At 34.5% G+C, this 22,298-nt stretch overlaps 1 protein-coding gene and 1 long non-coding RNA gene across 2 annotated transcripts in view; one reads left to right on the top strand and one right to left on the bottom strand.

Annotated features, from left to right (window-relative positions):
• The first annotated feature begins 294 nt into the window (after positions 1 to 294).
• LOC101895664 (probable G-protein coupled receptor B0563.6) overlaps positions 295 to 22,298 on the top strand; it is a 49,753-nt gene continuing 27,749 nt past the window's right edge. Inside the window, exons 1-2 of the mRNA XM_020036851.2 lie at positions 295 to 637; positions 8,623 to 8,767. Coding sequence (XP_019892410.1) covers positions 323 to 637; positions 8,623 to 8,767 — 460 coding nt within the window. The 5' untranslated portion in view covers positions 295 to 322. The remainder of the gene's footprint in view (positions 638 to 8,622; positions 8,768 to 22,298) is intronic.
• LOC131802091 (uncharacterized) lies at positions 11,825 to 14,303 on the bottom strand. The gene is made up of 5 exons (XR_009342035.1): positions 13,701 to 14,303; positions 13,503 to 13,643; positions 13,231 to 13,443; positions 12,596 to 13,159; positions 11,825 to 12,529 (listed from the first exon to the last, which is right to left on the bottom strand). It is a non-coding gene; the product is annotated as an uncharacterized LOC131802091 (long non-coding RNA).

Here is a 22,298-nt window from a genome sequence, read left to right as displayed (position 1 = left end):
CAGACAGACAAGCATCGACAGCACATGAACATGCAACGGGGTTCTTTCGTTTCCGTTGGCGATTTAACTGTTTCCGCTTGATAACGACATTTCGAGACACACATGGGACTTGTTGTTGTTCATTTTTTTCTCTGTTCCTGCTGATGAAGAAGTTTGCGTTTTATTAACACCTTTACCTGATTGTATTTAATTTTTCATGAGTTTTATTGTGTTGCAGTCCGGTAATTTCTTCCATATCCGGACTCAAGTGAAATTGTAAAAAAAAAGAGAGAAAAAAAAAACAAAACAAATTGTAACAAAAGAAAAGGTTAGACCTTAAACTATGTTAACACAACTCTATACAACTGAAGAGGATCCGGCCTTGTGTTCGATAATCTGGGGTGGTAATTTCACCGTAACGCCTGTTGTACACGAGAATGACAGTCAGGCCATCACAGCCGCCTCAACATCTCACAATATCATTTCTTCGGGCGCCTCAGAGACTCTTGTGGACAATCGTGTTTCTGCCGCTGCTGCTGCAACTGCGGCGGGAAGTTTTATAAATGGTGCTACGGCCGTTGGCAATATTGTGACAAATAATGCTGGTTCCATAAGTGTGGGTGATAATTTACGCGATGATCTTTATATAACAAATGAGGTGAGTTTGAAAGAAATAAAAATGAAAATTGTTCCTCATTATAGACGAGCCTCAAGAAATCCTATTTATAGAAGAGCAAAAGGGGAATATAGATAGTTCGGGTAGGTAAAACACGAAGAAAATTAATTTTGACACCCTACACCAGCTTTTGTTGGGGGTAACTCAAGTTTGATTGGGGCAAACATTGTTTTAACACCTCCAAATATTGGTCTTCCTATTTCGCCGAGCTGAGTCGATCTAGCTATGTATGTCGCATATTGCAGTGAGAATATAAGTCTATTCGAGATGTTTGCAAATTTTGTATGGGTTGAAAACAGACAAATTTTCGGGCTTTGTGGTTGCTCTGCAGGTCACAATAATCGATATGGAATTTTTCATAGGGGTAAAGGGCTGGGCAGAAGCCTACCATTTTGAATGGTCATAGAAGGATATTGTTTTTAATGTGTTCGCAAAATATTTAGGATGAAATGGGCCCAAAATGAAAATTCTCCTGATTTTGCAGTCGATTTACAGGTCACACTTAGAGGTGAATTGACATGGAATTTCACATGGGACAGGGTAAAATCCTAGCATTTTGAATCCTAGCATTTGTGTTCAGCGGGTAAAATTGATGTGGTTACCGTTGGAATTGCAATATTCAAAAATCGCAAAATCTGAGAGAATTGCAATTATTGAATTTCGAAAAAAAAAATAAAGTTGTGCTGAATTGTATTCGGTTTGTGCTTATTTGTGCCGTTAAAGTTTTTTCTCTTACCGAATTAAAATGAACAATAATTTCAAAAGAATGCGATTTTCCAATTTCGAGAAAATAACAGTTGTGCTTGTTTTATTTATGTTTTCTCAATATCTTAAACCATTTTCATGATATTGCAATTGCGAAAAAATCAGTATTTTTTAGAAAAACCGCTGCAATTTTTTTTAGATGCAGTGAATTGTTTTGAGTTGGGCTCACTTAGTACGAATTTCTACCTTTACTCGTAACTCGCTAAAAAATTAAAAAAAAACTGTATAACATTTGTAAAATGTGGAATTTTTGTAATCTGCAAGTTGTGCAGAATTGTGCTCACCTGGCACAATTTTTTCACCATACATTGGAAATTTGTACATCTACTCGTTACTCGTTAAAATTAATATCGCATATTTAAAAACAAGATATGAAAAAACTAAAAGTTGTGCTGATTTGTGCTAGCATTTTTCGATATTCAAAAATTGCAATTCTGAAATGCTATCGAAATTATGGTTTTTTTCGAATTTGCTAAGAAATATAAAAAACAAATTAAAGGCACAAATTTATTTTTTTTTCGGAATTCGAAAATTGCAATTGTCTAAATTTTTTTTTTTTTTTTGAAAAAATCTTTTTCCGTTTGTCTCAGAATTTTTTTCGAATATCGGCACAATTGAGCATAAATATGACACAATTCAGCACACCTTTCCCTTTTTTCGAAATTAAAAAATTGCAATTCCAACGGACACCACATGTAAAAGGGAACACAACTTTTGTTTGAAAAAATACCAGCATTACCAAAATCACACATACATGAAAGACGCACCTCTGACCTTTATGTAGATGCTGATTTGTTGACGAATATAGCCAAATATCAGAGATATATAGTATAGGGGAAACTAAGTTTTTAATTAAGATTCTGCAATATTTTGTTGCATTATTTCAAAAACCAAATAAGTTTTGGATCTAATAACCCGACCAATATAGTGTTGTAGGGTATCTCTTGGTCGCTCTAGCATGATCTTATTTCTTATTTGTTTTGATTTATATACGAGTCCAAATTAAGCCTACATTTAGGGGAGCTCAAAGGCAGGGTGCTGCAGCTGAAAGGGAGTCTATATCTATGCACCAGCTTAGAGTGAGTCTTTATCTCTAGACGAGCTGTTAGGAGTATATTCCATATGCTAAGTAAACCCAATATTTTGACTGAGAATATTGGATTACTTCAAGATTCATTGGTCCAAATAATGGGCCATATCAGTCCAGTTCTTGCTATAATCGCCATATTGGGTAAGATAAAACAACTGCAACAAAGTCAAACACCAAAAGTTTTACATTTTCAAATTTTACATCTTCAAACATTCATCCAATTTTAGAATAAATTTAGATTTGTTTGAACTGGAGTGAGGAACCTCATTTGTAACCATTCTTGGGTGGCGCGTCCTGAGTTCGAAGGCGAAGTTCTGTGCGAATGTCCAAGGTCTGTGGCCAAAAATTTGCGTGCCCAAGATTTTAATACACCTTCCAGAATATTTTTGCGATAATATTCGGCATTTGTTTTGATGCCATGGTCGATTAATACGAGCGGAGAGCGACCATCGGCGGTTATGTCGGCCCAAACCATCACCATGGCCGGCGCTTGAGTTCTGGTGGCCAACCGAAGGTGCACATTTTCAGCTGACACGATCATTTTGTTTACAAACTGCTGGACAACGAATGTTTTCTCATCGAAGAAAACCAAATTCGGCAGTTCACCAATTTCGGCCAAGCGAACAATTCTTTAGCTCTTTTGAGTCTATTTCCTTTCTGTTGCGGTATAAGTTCTTGCACTTTTTGGAATTGCAATGGCTTTACCCCGACCTCATTTTTCCAATATTTGCCGAAAGGAATATTGCGATATGTTCAGCTCACAAACCATTTTTCGGCCACTGCGACGGGGGTTTCGACCAAGTCGCTTCTTTAATTTTTGAACCATTTCTGCTGATGTTGCTATTTTCTTGACGTCGGGCTACGCTACCAGTATCACAGTTACGAGCGATGGTACGAGACACAAAAGATTTATTCACATTTAAATGCTGGGGTGCTCTAACGATAGCCACTTGTGGTTTTCCAGCCAAATAAAAAGAAATCGCGCTTGGATTCCATAACGAATAACTGGAACATTCCACCAGAATGCTTTTATACGCCTGTATACGATATAATGAGCTGCCACGGGAATAATTTTAACAACTGTCGGACGAGTGGCTTAGAAATGACAGCAGTCTGAAGTTGGTTGCAGTTTTTTCATCTCATCCTGTGTGTATAGTTTGTAAGTTTTAAAATGTATATTTCGAGATGTTACAAACGGAATGGCAAACATATGGCAGGTAAAATTCTGAATATACATAAAATTGAGCATTTCGTTCTACACCACGGGGTCGCTGGTGTTCACACTTGAAATATTGAAAATAAATAGTTCCAGAGCTCCTCGAAATATGTATGATTCTAGTACTTCTACAAGACACGGGAAAACTTTTTAGGTAGAGCATCTTATAAAACGACTTATTAAAATCAGTAAGGAAAGGGCCGACAAAACATGCGATTTTCAAGCAAAATTGCTTAAAACATAAAATAGAATTTTCAATTTTGGAGGGAGCTCGGGCCCTATTAAAAGGTCGTTAAATTTACCTATATCTCATTTAGTAAAAAACGGGTTATGAAACAATTGAAAATGACACCGCCGATTTGTCGAGTCATTGAGTTCACACAATACCATTCTCTTCAAATATTAAAGGCTTAAAAGCTCATATTACCCCTTTTTTATACAATCTGATATATACAATTATTTTAAACGTTATTAAAAATTGGAATATACTACCATAAAAATATTTTTCATAAAAATTACACATTAAAATTCTCTATAAATTTTTATGCTGTTATAAAAAACAACAATCCCTTCGTTACGAAACTTTCCCTTTCAGCATTCACGTGTCATTTGTTTTACACAATATTGTCTAATCCTTCTGTTTGCTACTTTGAGCTTACTTTTAATCCTTGTTATGTTGTTCTCCTTGTTATGCTAGAGCTCTTTTCATTGTTACACTTTCGTATACATATATGACTTAATATAAGGATTACCTAATATTAACGACTTATTTACTCATTAAAAGTTCAACCTTAAAGAAGAATAGACTTTTCGCCACTTAATTAATATTTATGTCGGCTCTTACGACTAAGGTATTTGAAAATTATCTTCAAATTATTTATGGTATTAATAATTTTTTATGTTTCGGTTATTGGCAAATTTTGTGTTAAGCGTGTAAATCCGTTTTTCTTTATTAACAACGAAAGTTATTACAAGTTTGGAATAAGTTATTCTTAAATTATGGAGGATATAAATTAATGTTGCAGAGAATTTGTGTGTGTGTGTGCAAAGGTTTATAGGACGCGGCTGTTTTTTGTATGGTGACAAATCGTTCTTTTATGAATTTATGGGTATTGTACGAGAAAGACTATGTATAATTCAGAACGTTGACAGGGAAATATCTGTGCTTTATTATTTCACATAGCAAATAAGATTTTATTCCTATTATAATCGAGAAATTTATACCAGAAATAAAGTTTTCCCTTAGGAGATGGTTCTTTATCCCTCACACCTTTGTGTGTAACATGAAGAAGGTTATTTTTGAGAATCCTCATAGAATCACTTTGTGAGTCGATTTATGAATATTCGTCCGTCCGTCCATCTGCCTTTTCATATATTTTGTTGAAAAATATGAAGGTCAAAATTTTAGTGCGATTGAGATAAAATTTTACGGCGTGCGGTTTCATAAGCATTTTGTGCCAAGTTCGTAATATAAGTCCGAATTAGATAAACTTTAAAGTACAGGGCCTAAACATATGCGCCAATTTTGGTGAATATCGATCTAAGTTTAGATATAGCTCCCATATATATCTCCGACTGATTTGAATTTAATTGTACAGCATATGTGTAAAATTCGTCCAAATAGGATACATTTCGGCACATCCAACCGATTTCAGGAAAAAGCATGTACTAGAAATTGATTGAAAATCGGATAATTGGGAACTAAAGCCTCCCATATATATGCTTCATCAGATATAATGTTTAAGTTCCTCGCTTTCGTAATAGGCACTCTATAAAAATTATATTTGGTACAAGATATCAGATATAACTCAGAAATACCTCTGCCAAGCAAGAAGCAAATACACATTTTATACACTCAGCCATATGGCTACAGAGGGTTTATATCATTTGATACGGCCAAAACGTGTCTCATCTCTCAAAGGGATAATCCGATTTGATCCAAACTTGCCATTTAGTAATATTGTTATCAAACCTTGATCAAGCTCGAAAATTGCGAAATATTAGTCCACTCCTTCCACTACCTCCCTGCAAAAGGTCAAAGTTTCCATAGAAAAAAATCAAATCATGGAACCAGAAGGGAGAATTCAATGTTCAAATATTGTAAATCTTAATATTTGTATCAGTGCTAGGTTGGGTGTGAAAATTGACGATATCGGTCTCCACCTACCCCACAAAGGGTCAAAAATTTTCTCAACATTTCTATCAGCACAAGCTCGGATGTGAAGACGAGGTACCTCTTTCACAATGGTCAACAATTTTTGAAGAATTGTATCTGTCATAAAATGCTAAATAAGCAACTGATTTATTCTAAGCTTCACACATTCCAATATTTATAGAAAACGAGATCTGATGTGAAGATGTTAGATATCGGTTCACTTCTGATATCTCCCCCACAACGGGTCGAAATTTCGAATAACCATAAAGCTCATGAAAAACGAAATTATCACTCGATTATTTGATGCATACTTATAGTTATATCAAAACAATATCTAGTGTGAATAAGAAATATATCGGACCACTCCTTGTGGTACCTTCACTACAAAGGTCCAAAATCATCAGAAATGCTATAAATTTTACGATTGGTCCCTAATGTCTCAATTACAGCCAAAAAATTGGAGAATGTCTGTCTACATACAGGGTGAGATGAAAAAACTGCAACCAAATTCAGACTGCTGTCATTTCTAAGCCACTTATCCGACAGCTGTTAAAATTATTCCAGGGACAGCTTCTTACATTGTTTACAAGAGTACAAAAGCATTTTGGTGAGAATTTTCCAGAAAAAAGTTATTCGTGATGGTATTCAAGCGTGATAGATTGCTTTCTTTATATTTGGCTGGAATAAATCTTTTGTTTCTCGTTTCCGTGTTTCTCACTCGTTACCGTGATACTGGTAGCGTAGCCCGAAGTCAAGGAAGTGGACTTAAAAAAACAGCAACATCAGCAGAAAGGTTCGAAAAGTAAAGAAGCGACTTGATCGAAACCCGCGTCGTAAGCTGAACATATCACAACATTTCATTCGGCAAATATTGAAAAATGAGCTCGGGGTAAAGCCATTGATATTCCAAAAAGTGCACGAACTTACACAGAAAGAAAATATACTGAAAATAGCTAAAGAGTTGCTTCGCTTGGCCGAAAGTTGTGAACTGCCGAATTTGGTTTTCTCCTATGAGAAAACATTCGTTGTCCACCAGTTTATAAACAAACAAATTGATCGTGTTTACTTGCCAAAGAGGTCAGCTGAAAATGGTTGGACTCAAGCGCCAGAACTCAAGCGCCGGTCATGGTGATTGTGTGAGCCGCCATAACAGCCGATGGTCGCTCTCCGCTCGTATTAATCGACCGTGGCATCAGCATAAATGTCGAATATTATCGCGAAAATAATATGGAGGGTGTATTAAAACCTTGGGCACGCAAATATTTTGGCCGCAGACCTAGAACATTCCAACAGGTCTCAGCACCATCGCACTCAGCTCGCGCCACCCAAGAATGGTTACAAAATGAGGTTCCTGGCTTATTTTCAGCGCACAATTGTTTCTGGAGTATTTTGGAAAGCCAGCTTGGCACTTAAAAATACCAAGGCGTCGATCACCTCAAGGAAGCGCTTCGCCAGGAGTGGACCAAAATACCGCAGAGCAACATTCGGGCCATAAATCGTGTCAAAGGTGACCAATTCAAACAAATCTAAACTCATTCTAAAATGTGGTGCTATTTCCGACATTTTTTGCTTTCATTCAAAAAAAAAAAATGAAAATAAAATGTAAAAATTATGGCGTTTGACTTCGTTGCAGTTTTTTTATCTCATCCTGTATGCATGTACAAAGTGGTGCAAAAGCCAATATATTAAATGCTGATATCCAATTAATCCCACTGAAAATAAGTAAAGGAGAAGAAGTAGTTGATATAGGCCTGACCATTCACGTCGCTATAGTTATATCAGACTTACATCATATGCGGACTTGAAAATATTGGCCCTTTCTTTTGGTAGCATCCCAATGAGGGGTAGAAATTTTGAATAATCAAGTTCATATGTATTTTATTATCAGACGTAAGCTGGGGGTATATATCTGTCGACACAACCGACTGGTACATTTTAACTTGTCTTTCTCGAAATCACAGCAAGCACTTTACCGCAATTTTTTGGCACGAGAAGTGCAATTGACATTTGGAAATACCTCCTAACTTCTTAGTTCCCTGAATTTTCAAATTATAGCTGATCTAAAGCCATAATACTGATTCAAAAGTGGCCCATAGTTGATCTATTTCACAAAAATTACAAATATAAACATTTATTTGATACAGGTAGCTCTATTAACTTTTCGTAGTGGTGTAGGGTATCTTATAGTAGGCTTTTGCCCGATTTTTTCATCTTTTTTACCCGTTACAACTACCTCTGTAATACAAAATAAATACTGTGTGGAAAGACCCATATCAAGTTTTATGCACACATATGAACACACACATCTATCATAATAAAAATAAAATATTTTTCCTAAGAATTCACACAACCGGACGGTTGGTTGTCTGACATATGTTTTTACGTTTACGGCTCATTTCATGTATAACACATTGTTTTTGTAACATTTACACAAATTTTACATGAAATTCGGTGACAGCAGACAAACAAACGAACAAACCAACACACACACACACAAACAAGTGATAACAATACATGAACATATTTCCTTTAATCACTACATTTTCATTGCAAATTTGTCTTCCTTCCTTTTGTTCTCTCCTTCTCTTTTTCTTTTTTGTTATTTGTTATTTTTCCACTTGTGCTTAATATTTGATTCCATATCAATACGTAATACATATTTAATGTTGACATTTGAATTTTCCTGTTGTTGTCATGTACTTCCTGATATTTTTCTTCTTCTTCTTCTCTTCTTCTTCCAGGATCCGCGCACCGAGGCATTGCGGGAATATTCGTACGGTATAATCTTGCCCATCATCTGTGCGCTGGGTATCATTGGCAATGTCCTCAATCTCATCGTATTGACGAGGCGGAATATGCGTGGAACGGCTTACATTTATATGAGAGGTTAGTATGTTGCGGATACAAATTGGCCGTAAATGAATCTTTATAGTATGTGTATTTATGTATGTATGTATTTGTGTATACACGATCAGATGTAATTGTAATTTTTTTCTTGTGCTTTATTACCTTTCACTATGATATATGAGGGGGTATATTCAGTATGTTATTTCCTTTGTAACTGTATGAAATATTGTATGAAAGAATTTTTATAAAAGAAGTGAGTGGGAATTCCATTCAATGAATTTCTTAATAGCCATGCATCCAAATTGAAATGGTGTGTTGAGAACGAAAAGTAAAAAAGTGCTACATTATATTTCATGATATTATGGAAACGCGTAATTCTATTATTTATACTTGGACCAATGGCTTGTACCTAGGTTTGAGATATAAAATGCAAAGGATACTTAGAGAAAATTATTGAAGTTAATACACCCAGAGAAAAAATGACAACATCCGTGTATGAAATGACCACATCCGTGTATGATAGTGTATCAACCACGTTTGGTGTCAAAATGAGCACGCTGTTGTCATTTTGACACCGAGATTTTGGCAACGATTTCAACAACAGATGTGCATGAAATGAGCACATACGTGGTCATTTCGAGCACGCCCCGTTGTCAGATTGTCAACGCTTCGTTGTCAGATCGTCAACGCTTCGTTGTCAGATTGTCAACGCTCCGTTGTCGGATTGTCAACGCCCGTTGTCAGATTGAAATCAATGGTGGTCATTTTTTGATATCCGTTCCTTTTCCATTTTATACCCTTAGTAGAAGAAACGACATTTTTTGAAAAGTATTTTATTGAACGAAACCAATTACATAAATTCAATATAAATACATATTTGATTTAACAAAACAATTCGAATTACATATATTCAATGTATAGAAACAAATTAAATTAACTTAAATCTGAAATAAACTTTTCCATTATTCATAGGATATAAGTGAAATGGGTAAGTAATAAAATCTAAAATTGGTATTAAAAAAATTGTATCCTCATTCAGAGAACCAACTTCATACGATTGTAAATGGTAATCAAAGTTTTTAACTTTTACTTGGTTACATAAAATGTAAACATTTTCATTTTCAATTATTAAATGTTTAATTTTGAAAAGTTCAATTGCGGCATTATTTGTTGCTAAATAATAGTTTTTTTTATACCTAGTTCCCTTAAAAAAAATGTCATCAGACACTTTGCAATTTTGGTAATTTAAAACTGGCTTACTTTTTTTGTAACAATATTCCTCTTTTGCCAAATCTTCGATGGTATGCGTATTAATGATAACATTTGGTTCTAAGTTATCTTCGTGTTTTAATAAAAAATTGGAAAATTTCAATCCAGACTTAATAGATAATGAACGACAGGGATTTACTCTTGATGTAGTATTTCCTAAATAGGCTTTTGCTTCCTTGTGTTTAGCTTCGAATCTCATGCTCCAGAGATATTTAAGGGGACCACATTTTCGGATAGCTGTGGGATAGTGGACAAGAAAGTGGTGTTTCGGTTTTAACGAACCGTATAATGTTATATAAAGTGAATGGTGATCTCTAATTAATTCTTCCAATTTTATTAAATCGTCTTCTATATAACTTGGTCTTAAAAGTAAATCGATTATTTGTAATAATATTATAAAAACTTTCCAGTGATCGTTGGAGAAAGGAATTAAATCGCCTACCATTAAAGGTAAAAAATTAGTAAAACACATAGTTTCACTAGCTGTCATTTTTAAGTTATAGTTTTTCAATCTACATAAATCTAGTGGTCCAGATTTATTTCCCACTTCAATTTCTCCAAATTGGAATAAAGATTTTCTGCTGTTAATACAATCTAACGTAACAATATTTTCTTGAATCAGCCCGAGAATTACATTAGACATATCGTAGACACATATGCCCTCGAAAATGTCATGCATAATATCAAAACAAAAATTTTCAGTGACGTTAAAATTTGGTAAAGATTCGAAGATACACTTGTTTTTAATACCTGTTTCTTGAAAATTATTTTCCAATACATTTGAGTTGTAATTCTCTTGGTTTCTTAAACTATCTAAATGCTGAATTGCGTCGAATTGCATTTGGGACTTTTTTCTTCTACATACCCGGCAAAATCTTTTAGAGTTAAATGATTGCACGTAGCCTAAAATACTATTAACTGCTAAATTATCTCCAATAATTACACCTAAAATAAAATGCACCTTCTGAACACTTTGTTGAACACAAATTTCAACCCCTTCTTCTAGAATTTTTAACTCTTCTACAAGATTGTGAAATGAAACTTCATTTCCACGTTCTTTTAAATCCTTTGATGGTATAAACGCAGCAGTTAATATATAATCAAGTTTTGACAACAAGTGCTGTGGCATTGAAGGAAAGCTAATATAACAACCACATATGGAAAATGTATGGGTTCCAAGAGGATTATTAATTTGAAAATCATCCATGTAAAGGACATAGGGAATAACTAAATTGTACTGATATTTTAATAATTTAGTTTTATATAACTCACCGTTTGTAAAATTTTGTAAAACAGGTGAATTTAGGAATTTTTTGGAGTTTTCTAATGTCAAATCTAAGAGATTTGGAATTTTAAAAAGGGCACTTATCATGAATTTCAGTGGCATTATATAAATATTGGATAACTTTGGACCTAAACTGGGATTTCCGCTGATAACAATTTCCGAGACTTGATTGCTAATTACATAAACCTTTGGATCATCATAAAAGTTTAGTTCTTTTAAAATTTTTAAAAGTCTATATTCCGTTCTAGTTTCTTCGAAAGGATTTTTACAAAAGTTTAGTAAGTACCTTAAGTCTTCATAATTTGGATGATCAGTTATATATTTTTCAATTGTACATGAAATGGATGAAAGCAGAATTGAAACAGAATGTTGTATTTCTATAACATGATTTCTAGGCATATAGCTTTGACCATGTAATTGTAAAGACAGATATAAGGTTTTCTTTTTCAAAACATTTAAATCCTTTTCTATTGTATTGTTGTTAATAACAGTTTCACTGTTTGTATAATCATTTTCTTTTGATGATGACATTTCAACTGGCACATTAATGGCTTTAACCATTGGTGGAGCTTTTGTGTGATTCTTGTGAAGTTTTTCTAAATGAATTCTGAATGACGTAAATTTTGTAAATGTTTGCTTACAGTTGTCCTGAACGCATTGTACTTTTAAAAATTTAGTGGACATTAAATGGTCTGTTTTCAAATGAGCTATTAAAAGATTTGCCTTATCAAAATGCTTACGGCAACGAAAGCAAATATACATTTTGAATTGTACTTTAATTATTGTTGCAGAAATTAATAAGTGAAGTCAAATTAACTGATTTTATATCATATACAGTATTAATTTCATAAAAATATTTTTGGATAAAAATCCATGGAATTTGGCAGGCATTTGGATATTTTAAAGAAAGTGCATGAAAAATTTTAAAACATGTATCTAAACATTCGAGGAACGATTGAAATTTTAACAAATTGTGGTTAAAAAAACATAAAAACCTTTTATATTGAAATCGGACAAACCCTCCACAATTATAAATGGCTGTATAGTTAATCCAGCATTGTAATACTTTTCAGTGACTGTATCAATTTGCCTTTTATAATCGTTAATTGTCGGTAGTCGCAGTACGAAACTTTCCTGCGAATCAGCTATTGTTACTTTTTTTCGTAATTTACCGTTTCCACATTTAAACCTAGCAGGTGATGGTAAAACTGAATTCAACAGTATTGCGTATATATAATCTTGAGCATCTGCAACCGAAATATAAAATAAATATTACTTTTAATGTTTATGATAAATCAGGAATTAAAATTTACCTATGCTGCTTGCCGTCAAAACATTTGCGAAGAGTTGTTTGCAATGTTCGTTATGAATATTTTTCCCATAATAATTGTAAATTTTTTTCTTAAATTGGTCCCATTTAGAAAGTAGAAGATTGCCTTTCTGTGGATACATAATATCGAAATCAATGTTGACCTAAAACGAAACATTAGTATCCATATACAAATAAATAGCTCATGGCTACTTACCAATTCTGAAGCTCTTGCATCGGACAACTTCGTCCATTCAAGGAGAAATGTATGGCTACTTAAATTTTTTATATCTCTTTGCCGTATGTTAAAGGATCTTTTCCATTTTTCGCAGATCGATCCCCAATCATTACATTCTCTTAGTAAGGAAGCTTTCAATGAATTTTCAACTGATTCATCAATTTCGGGAACATCTTTGTTACAAAAATTAGGAGATGTGTGAGTTGCTGCTTTGCTTGTGCTAGGCTCGGAAATCAAAAGCTTTATTCTTTTGGACTTCTTGTTTCTATACTTGGCATAAAGTTTTCCGCTTGCGTTGTTCTTTCCTTTTCTTGAAATGTAATAATAATCCTAAAAATAAAGACATATTATAAGTTAAGAAACTACATAATCAGATACGTTGTTTATATTGTTAATCTTACCCTCATTTCGTTTTCAAGAGGAAAAACGGAACAAATTTCATCCAATATGCGCATATAGTCTTGAGTGTAAAGAGTAACATTGTTGGTTAAAATATCTTCAATAATTATATTAATTATATCATCTCTTTGCTCGTCACTTAATTTCTTATTAACGCTACTACATTCAAGCGCTAGTTTCCCCTTCGAGGTATGTGTTAACAATTCCGTTAGATCCTATATTAAATAAAAAAACTACATTAACTATGCTTACACAAATATTACTCTTACCTTACCTCTGACAAAATTCCTTTGGCTTTTGAGCAGTTCGAACCTGTAGTGTCGGGAGTACCAGGAGTACTTGCAGGTGTCTCGTTGCGTTTCCACCATTCACCTATTTTAGATGGAACTGACATAGTTTCGTCATCAATCCCGAGCTATTGTTATGACAATATTAATACTGAGTTCAACTCTGTAAAACAAATAATACGTACCTTTCGTTTTTTCCAAGCAAAGAGCTTTTCTCTGAATTCAACACGCAGTCCCAATGGTGGCACTGCTTCCTTTAAATCTTCTTTTTTCAAGTACTGCAAGCTGCGAAATGTTACATGTGATGCTAAAAGAACAAAAAAGAAAATTCTTTGTTAATTACACTGATTAACTGAAAAATTCATTTTTATTTACTTACCTTTTAATTGTTCAAAAAGCGACTCCATATTTATTCCTTTTAAGAACTCCCTTAACATATAATCGTCCTCATTGTTTTCCGCATCTTGACTGCTGCAATGGTTTGTATCGCGAACCACAACAATATTGCCATCGATTTCTAACAACTCACCAATGATATTTTGAGGATCTTGCGAATTATTATTCATTTTCAATAAATTTTTTGCACAATGCGTCCTTTCTCTTTCAATAACACGGAAAAAATGGTAAATATGCAGCCGATTGCACACGAGTAAAAAAAATGACAACGGTGGTGCATGATTCATACACGGTAGTTGCTAAAATGGCAACGATCGTGTACGATTCATGCACGTCGGTGTACAAAGTAACAACGGTGGTGCATCATTATGCAGGTGGTGGTGCATAATTCATACACGACCGGTGTCATATTGACAACGACCGTGTGTGAATCATGCACCACCGTTGTCATTTTTTACTCGTGTGTAATCGGCTGCAATTACCAATATTACAAATGGACAAATTAAGCACGGCTGTTGTTGGTACCGAAAGTTGACCACGTCTCGGTGTCAATTTGAGCACGTTCGTGCACAATTCACCAACAGCCGTTGTTGAAAAATATAACAACGGGTCGTTGCGAAAATGACAACATACGTGCTTGATTTCGCAACGGGATTTTTCCCTCAGTGTACACTATACACCTGAAGAGAATGTCAAGTTACCTGGCTGAACTCCGACCACATAGAAAATTTGGAAAACTTTCAAGCGCGTAGCCGGACATATGCCAGAGGAGAAAATCTTTAAATCAAGAATTCTGAACTAATACTTCAGGGATATTAACATATATGACACGATTTTGGAAAGGCCAGAATAATTCTCAAAAAAGAAATTCCCAAAATCAGTGTAAAAAATTCAAAAGATATTGGCATAGTCACCAAACCCAAATTATCCCGATATTACCAAAGGACATTAAATTTAATAAGGGTATCCTATTTTCCTACTTATATGGGCAAAATTACAAGAAAATCGAATATTTATATCCAATTTTATACGAAATCATAAATTAAATATTCATCTCAGGTCTGTGGTTGAGAGAAATATTTAGATATATCAAGCTGTAAAGAATCGCTGACTTGTTTCGTAAGTTATGTCAAATAAAAGTATTGCCAATTGTGACCGTTTGTGGTTGTGGGCCCAGAAGGGGGTTCGCAAATATATATCATCTTTATAACAAATCTTGCGTTGGAAAAAATGTTTGTCTGTGTGAAATTTGAAGAGAGTTGGATGCATATTTCACGTAGGTACCAGAAGGAATTGTCCAATCTCCACCATCTTAATAATAGATCTTGTGTTGATGGAAATATTGAGATGTACCAAGTCTTAATGGCATCGGATTTAAATTTCTCTTTGTAGGTGAGGTACCAGAAGTGGACCGATGTATCAAATCCTTACAGTGAAATATGAAGAGAACCGTATTCTTATTTCGGATTTTATAATCGCTTTGGCTATTCAAAACTTTGACCTTTTGTGGGGGAGGTATCAGAAGGAATGGTGCGATCTCTACCATCTTTCTAAAACATTTTGTGTTGATGGAAATATTCGGATATGCCAAGTCTAAATGGAATTGGATATTAATTTCGCGTTGTATGAATTTCATCAATATTCTAAATGTTGACCCTTTGTGGATGAGGTACCAGAGGTAGTGGACCGATATATACCATATTCATACCCGACCTTGGTTTAGTACAAATATATTGATATTTGTAATATGAAGACTTTCGGAATCTTAACGAGCAATGGCACGAGACACAAAAGATTTATTCATATTTAAATGCTGGAGTGCTCTAACGATAGCCACTTAAGGTTTTCCAGACAAACATAAAGAAATCACACTATCACGCTTGAATTCCATCAGGAATAACATGTTTTTCTGGAAAATTCTCACAATATAATGAGCTGTCACTAGAATAATTGTAACAGCTGTCGGACGAGTGGCTTAGAACTGACAGCAGTCTGAAGTTGGTTTCAGTTTTTTCATCTCACCCTGAAAATGTTGGCTCAATCAAACTTATAATACCTCCCAACATATAGTGCTGTAGCCTATAAAAATTTGGCAACCTAAACTTCTAATCCTATCCTAATGACAGCAGTCTGAAGTTGGTTTCAGTTTTTTCATCTCACCCTGAAAATGTTGGCTCAACCAAACTTATAATACCCCCCAACACATAGTGCTGTAGGCTACAAAAATTTGGCAACCTAAACTTCTAATCCTGCCCTAACTTAAAAATATTCTGAGAATAAAATCTGAAAAAAATAAAAACTAATGTTAAATTTTATCTTCAAATTGTATTACTCGTGTCTGAAAAATAATCTATTCCAACTCTTTTTTGAAGTGTGCCTAACATTCGTTGTTGTTAATATTAGAATTTTTTTATACTACACTGCGAGAAACTTATGAAGATTATATAGCCCAATATTCTTTTTTTTTTCAATAAAATGCTTAATTGACTTCATGCGGCTGCCTCGTGTCCAGGCTTATACTTTTAATTTTTACAAATAATATTATTCTGCAGCAAAACTTTATAAGTACGGTCTAAATGAGTGTTAAACAACACATTGCAGAATTTTCCATGGAAGGAAAATTCCCAACCCAATTCTAATCTCCGTGTATTCATAAACATTCCGGCTCGATGCTTGGCTAAACTTTTGGTCTGTGAACAAAATCATAAATTACATCATGAAAGCTGGTATTTATGGAAGGATTTGTCAAACGTAAATAAACAAAAATTCACTAAACGTTGCTGTCGTTGATGCTCTGTTGTTGTTGTTGTTGGCATTTACGAGAATGTGTACGAGTGTGGTTTACACCGAGTTCTTAGTAAAATACATTTTAATAGCACATTTTATTTCCCATCGGAATGAGGAGGGATCTGTTCAAAGACTTAACGTGGCCCAAAATTGAGATTTTTATAATATTATTGCGTAATGAAAAAGAGATTGAAACATTGATTCGAAGAATTACACTTTGGTGATGGCACACATACACACACGAGCAAGAATATTCAACGTTTGCAAGTAAAATATTTATTAAATATACCAAAGAGAATTAAGCTACTTCAATAAGTACAGGATAATAAAAATATGATTAAGGCGGCATAAATTTTTGTTATTGTACACAATAAGCAGATGTACTTTTTCGGATAATGTTTCTCAATAGATAAAATGTAGTTAGGGTTTTGGTTATAGGCAAAATGTATTGGATGGTTTTTTATGAGGGCAATAACCAAGGAAAATATTGATTATGGAATATTTCGACATGAACTAAATGTAAAAGTACATCGAATAAAAGAAAAAGTAAAAATGTTCCTTTGAAAATATTTCAATATATTATACAATTAAAATGGCTACTTTATATATGCTATAGAACAATTAGAGTGCTTCGCTGTAAGTACTTCTCGTTGTAGGTCCACGTCTTTGGTTTTGTAAAACTAATTTCGAATCAAAACCAGACAAAAAATAAGGAAATGACAAAAGTCGGACCATGATATTTTCAATTAGGATTTCACGAATTAAACTTTGATCTGAATCGAACCAAACAAACTTTGATGGAGGCGTTGTTTCTGATATGTGTAACTCTCTTGTAACATTCATAATTACGTTGAGAAGGTTTTAATATAAAATTGGACGAAACGTATGACCCACATTTACCGTCATCTGAGATATTTGCTTAGGGTCTAAGCAAATAAATCTACCCTTTGTGGCCTGATATTGCACACTTGGTACACTATTAACTTGAAATCGGACGAAGATATATATCTGGACTTTCCAAATCTGAAATAGGATTCGTCTTTGGGACAAACATATGCGACATGGGCAGACAGACGGATCAGACGAGAGAAGGCCCAAAATATGGGTTCATGCAGGGTGAGATGAAAAAACTGCAACCAATTTCAGATTACTGTCATTTCTAAGCCACTTGTCTGACAGCTGTTAAAATTATTCCACAGACAGCTCATTATATTTTTTACAAGCGTACAAAGGTGAGAATTTTTCCAGAAAAAAGGTTATTCGTGATGGAATTCAAGCGTGATAGTGTGATTTCTTTATATTTGGCTGGAAAACCACAAGTGGCTATCGTTAGAGCACTCCAGCATTTAAATGTGAATAAATCTTTTGTGTCTCGTACCATTGCTCGTTACTGTGATACTGGTAGCGTAGCCCCACGTCAAGGAAGTAGACGGAAGAAAACAGCAGAACAGCAATATCAGCAGAAATGGTTCGAGAAGAAGCGACTTGATCGAAACCCCCCGTCGCAGTGGCCGAAAAATGGCTCGTGAACTGAACATATCGCAATATTCCATTCGCATATATTGAAAAATGAGCTCGGGATAAAGCCATTAAAATTCCAAACAAGTAAAAAAGCTGTAAGTTCGGGCGGGCCGAACTTTGAATACCCTCCACCATTTGAAACGAATTTGTCAATTTTCCAAAGAATAAAATCTATTAAAAATGCTGTTAAAATCTTAAAAATACTGAATGTAGCAATTATATTAGGGCCTATACGACGACGTGGACCTGCATCATCAAAATACCAAATATAGGGAGGTACTATTATACGGGGCTATACGAAGACGTCTGTGCATGACTTCACATACCAAATTTGAAGCAATTCTGGTGAATAATGTGGATAAAATCATCAAAATACCGAATATCGAGAGGTACGGTTATATGGGGCGATACGAAGACGTGGACATGCACAGACGCTTTTCTGTCTTAGGCTGTAGTACACATTTCGAATTGGACCTACATGGCCCATTTACGAACTTAACCTATCTACTAAATAAACATGTGTGCAAAATTTTAGCCTTCTATCTCAATTTGTTCGAAAGATAGCGTGATTACAACAGACCGACGGACAGACAGACGGACATTGCTAAATCGACTTAGAATTGTACGCTGATCAAGAATATATATACTTTGTTGGGTATGACATGAGTATTTCGAGGAGTTACAAACGGAATGACAAAGTTAATATACCCTCCATAGTATGGTGGTGGGTATAAAGGTGCAAAAACTTACACCGCAACAGAAAGAAAATAAACTTAAAAGAGCTTAAGAGTTGGTTCGCTTGTCCGAAAGTGATGAAGTGCAGAATTCGGTTTTCCCCGTTGAGAAAATATTCGTTGGCCAGCAGTTTGTAAACAAACAAAAATTATCATGTTTACTTGCCAAAGAGGTCAGCTGAAAATGTGCACCTTCGGTTGGCCACCAGAACTCAAGCGCCGGCCATGGTGATGGTGTGAGCCGCCATAACAGCCAATGGTCGTTCTCCGCATCAGAATAAATGCCGAATGTTATCGAGAAAATATTCTGGAGGGTGTATTGAAGCAAACATTATTGCCGCAGACCTTGGACATTCCAACATGACTCAGCACCATGGCACTCAGCACGCCACCAAATAATGGTTACAAAATTAGGTTCCTCGCTTCATTTTCAGCGCACAATGACCACCAAAATCTCCGGTTACCAATCCGTTGGACTAATGTGTCTGGAGTATTTTGAAAACAAGTTTGGACTAAAAAATACCAAAGTGTTGATCGCCTCAAGCAAGCGCTTCGCTGAGAATGGGCCAAAATACCGCAGAGCAACATTCGGGTAGCGTGTGACGGTGTCATTGGCCGTTTGAAGGTCATAATTCGTGCCAAGGGTGACCAATTCGAACAAATCTAAACTTATTCTAAAATTTGATATTGTTTTCGACATTTTTGCTTTCATTCAATAAAATTTAAAAGAAAAATGTAAAAATTATTCGTTTTGCCTTTTTTACAGTTTATTTTTATCTCACCCTGTATACGATATTTTCTGGAAAATATTGAAATGTACGTGATGTCTCAGAAATGTTGTGTCGAATTTTTCCATATCCATACTGCATTAATACTGGTAAGATTATTGGGATATGCAAATTTAAAAAAATTTTAATTTATTTCAAATTTTATGCGAATAATTGTTAATCAAAATATTAACCCTTTGTGGAGGTACCAGAAGGAGTATTCCGATATAATCCAATTTCACTTCAGACCTTTTTTTTTGGCTTGGAAACTTTTTTCCAGGCCAAAAAAAAGGATGGTATACCAATTTGGCCAATTTGGATGGTATACTAATAATATTTCGCGGGTGAAAGAGACCATAACTTTTATGTAAAAAATACGAAATTTTCCAGTCGACCGCGTAGTTATTTAATTCCAGCGAAATCATAAATACACGAAAAGGCCATTTCCGACCGTTACGTTCATACTGATATCCATTATAACTTATTAGTCATGAACGCTTATAACTCATGAACAATTCTTTCCGTTTGTAACACCTCGAAACATACATTTTAGACATCACAAAAAATATATATGCTTCATCAGCATAAAATTCTATGTCGATTTAGCGATGTCCGTTCGTCTGTAAAAACACTCTAGCTTCCGAGCGAAATGAAGTAGGTTGATAAAATTTTACTCTGCAGGACTTTTAGTATAGAGATTGGGCCATGTAGATCCACGTCTTTGTATAGCCCCCATATAACTTCCCGATATTCAATAATTTGGTGACTTTAGTGACATTATTCACTGGAATTGTTTCAAATTTGGTATTTGAAGTTCGAAATGAATATGTCAAATAATGTAGGCTGTATCGTGATTTCATCGGACATACAGACAGAGGAACAGAGGGACATCGTTAAATCGGCTCACAATTTTATGCTGATTCGAAATATATATATATACTTTATGGGGTCTATGACGAATATTTAGGGATGTTACAAACGGAATGACAAAATTAATATACCCTCCTTTTTAAGGTGGAGGGTATAATAAGTTATGAAAGATACACGTACCACATGTCCACAAGCAAAAAACTTTAAAATTTGAAAATCGATGCTATTACACATCAAAAGTTAAATTTACAGACCCAGATTTTGATCTCCATATTGTTGCACAATGAACCTCCAATGTCCACGAGTTGGGTGTCAAATTAAAACTCTGGCACGTAAATTATTTTTACTTTCCCCGAAACAATGCCAAACATAAAGAATGTGTTTGATGTTTACCCATGTTTTCTGCTTAGCCATTAACATAATTGCGAACCCTACAAAAAAGGACACATTTCCCACATACTTGTACGTATAATGCGGATAACATCCTTGTCAATTGAAACATTGAATTGCGCAAGCCATTCCATACGTTGTATGTTATGCATATGGCTAAATTAAAGTAAATGATATTGATGATGACAATTACGTGCTTCATGTGGCTGATGGCTGACGATAAATATTTCGGAGCTGGTGGTAGTGGTGGGTTGTTGACTGTTCTTTAATTTACAGTAGCAATGCTAATGATCTTGGCAACAACTGAATGGATGCCAAAGCCACCATAAAATGCCTCGCCTATTGAAACATTAACACAAGCACACACGGACACGCACACATTTTAACAATTATCTCCATAAACCACAACAAACAAAAGTCAAAATAATGAAAACAGCTACCGTAGAACAACAAACCTCAACCTCAACACCTCAAGTGTGTTAGGGTGTAACGGAAATTTGTTACTTTGAACATCTATTTAAACGGAAAATAAAACGAAAAAACGGCTTTAATACCTAATTTAAAATTCTCGAAATTAAATTATCACCTCGTTTTCAACATTTAGAATTTCGGTGCTTTTTATTTATGTTTGTGTATAATGTATTATTATAATATTTATTTTTTTTCCTTACAATAATACCACTTAACACCTAAAACTCAACTCAACCCTATACGGAAAGGAGTCACGTGTGCCGCCTTCATTTATAAATATTATAATTCTTAGGTGTTGATAATGCTTAGCATTATTCTTCTACACACATACACGTGCACATGTATGTACACACATTGTCACCCGGAGTGTTTGAGAAAATAAACACATTGAGTCTGTGTACAAGATGTTGCTCTTGCTACGTTAGGTAGATGAGATTTGAAGATATTTTCGGAATTTTATAAATTAATTTGATATTCCGCAATGTTGAATATATTGTGGGTGACAAATTCTTGTGATGAATGCTCAAGAAATGATTCATCATTTTTGTCGTGTCGCTTCCATACATCTTCTTCTCTTTAGGATGTTATAAATTATGGAGTTATACTTTACAGAATACAAGGATATTTTACTAAATTTTAATAAATGTTACTTTGGAAAAAATTGTTGGAAGATCTATATGATGTCTTAAATCAGTAAATTTAAAAATTTGTAAATAAAGATTTATTATACTCTACAACACTACGTGTACAAAAAATATTTGTCCCCGACGTAGAAAAGTATATATGGATCTTCCTATCTTACCGAGCTGAGTCGATCTAGATATGTATAAACCATCGTCCGTCCGCC

This window comes from Musca domestica, unplaced genomic scaffold, assembly GCF_030504385.1.
Source record: "Musca domestica strain aabys unplaced genomic scaffold, Musca_domestica.polishedcontigs.V.1.1 2, whole genome shotgun sequence".
NCBI classification, from domain to species: domain Eukaryota; kingdom Metazoa; phylum Arthropoda; class Insecta; order Diptera; family Muscidae; genus Musca; species Musca domestica.
Note: the sequence above shows the minus strand (reverse complement) of the source record. Positions and strands in the feature narration are given on the sequence as shown.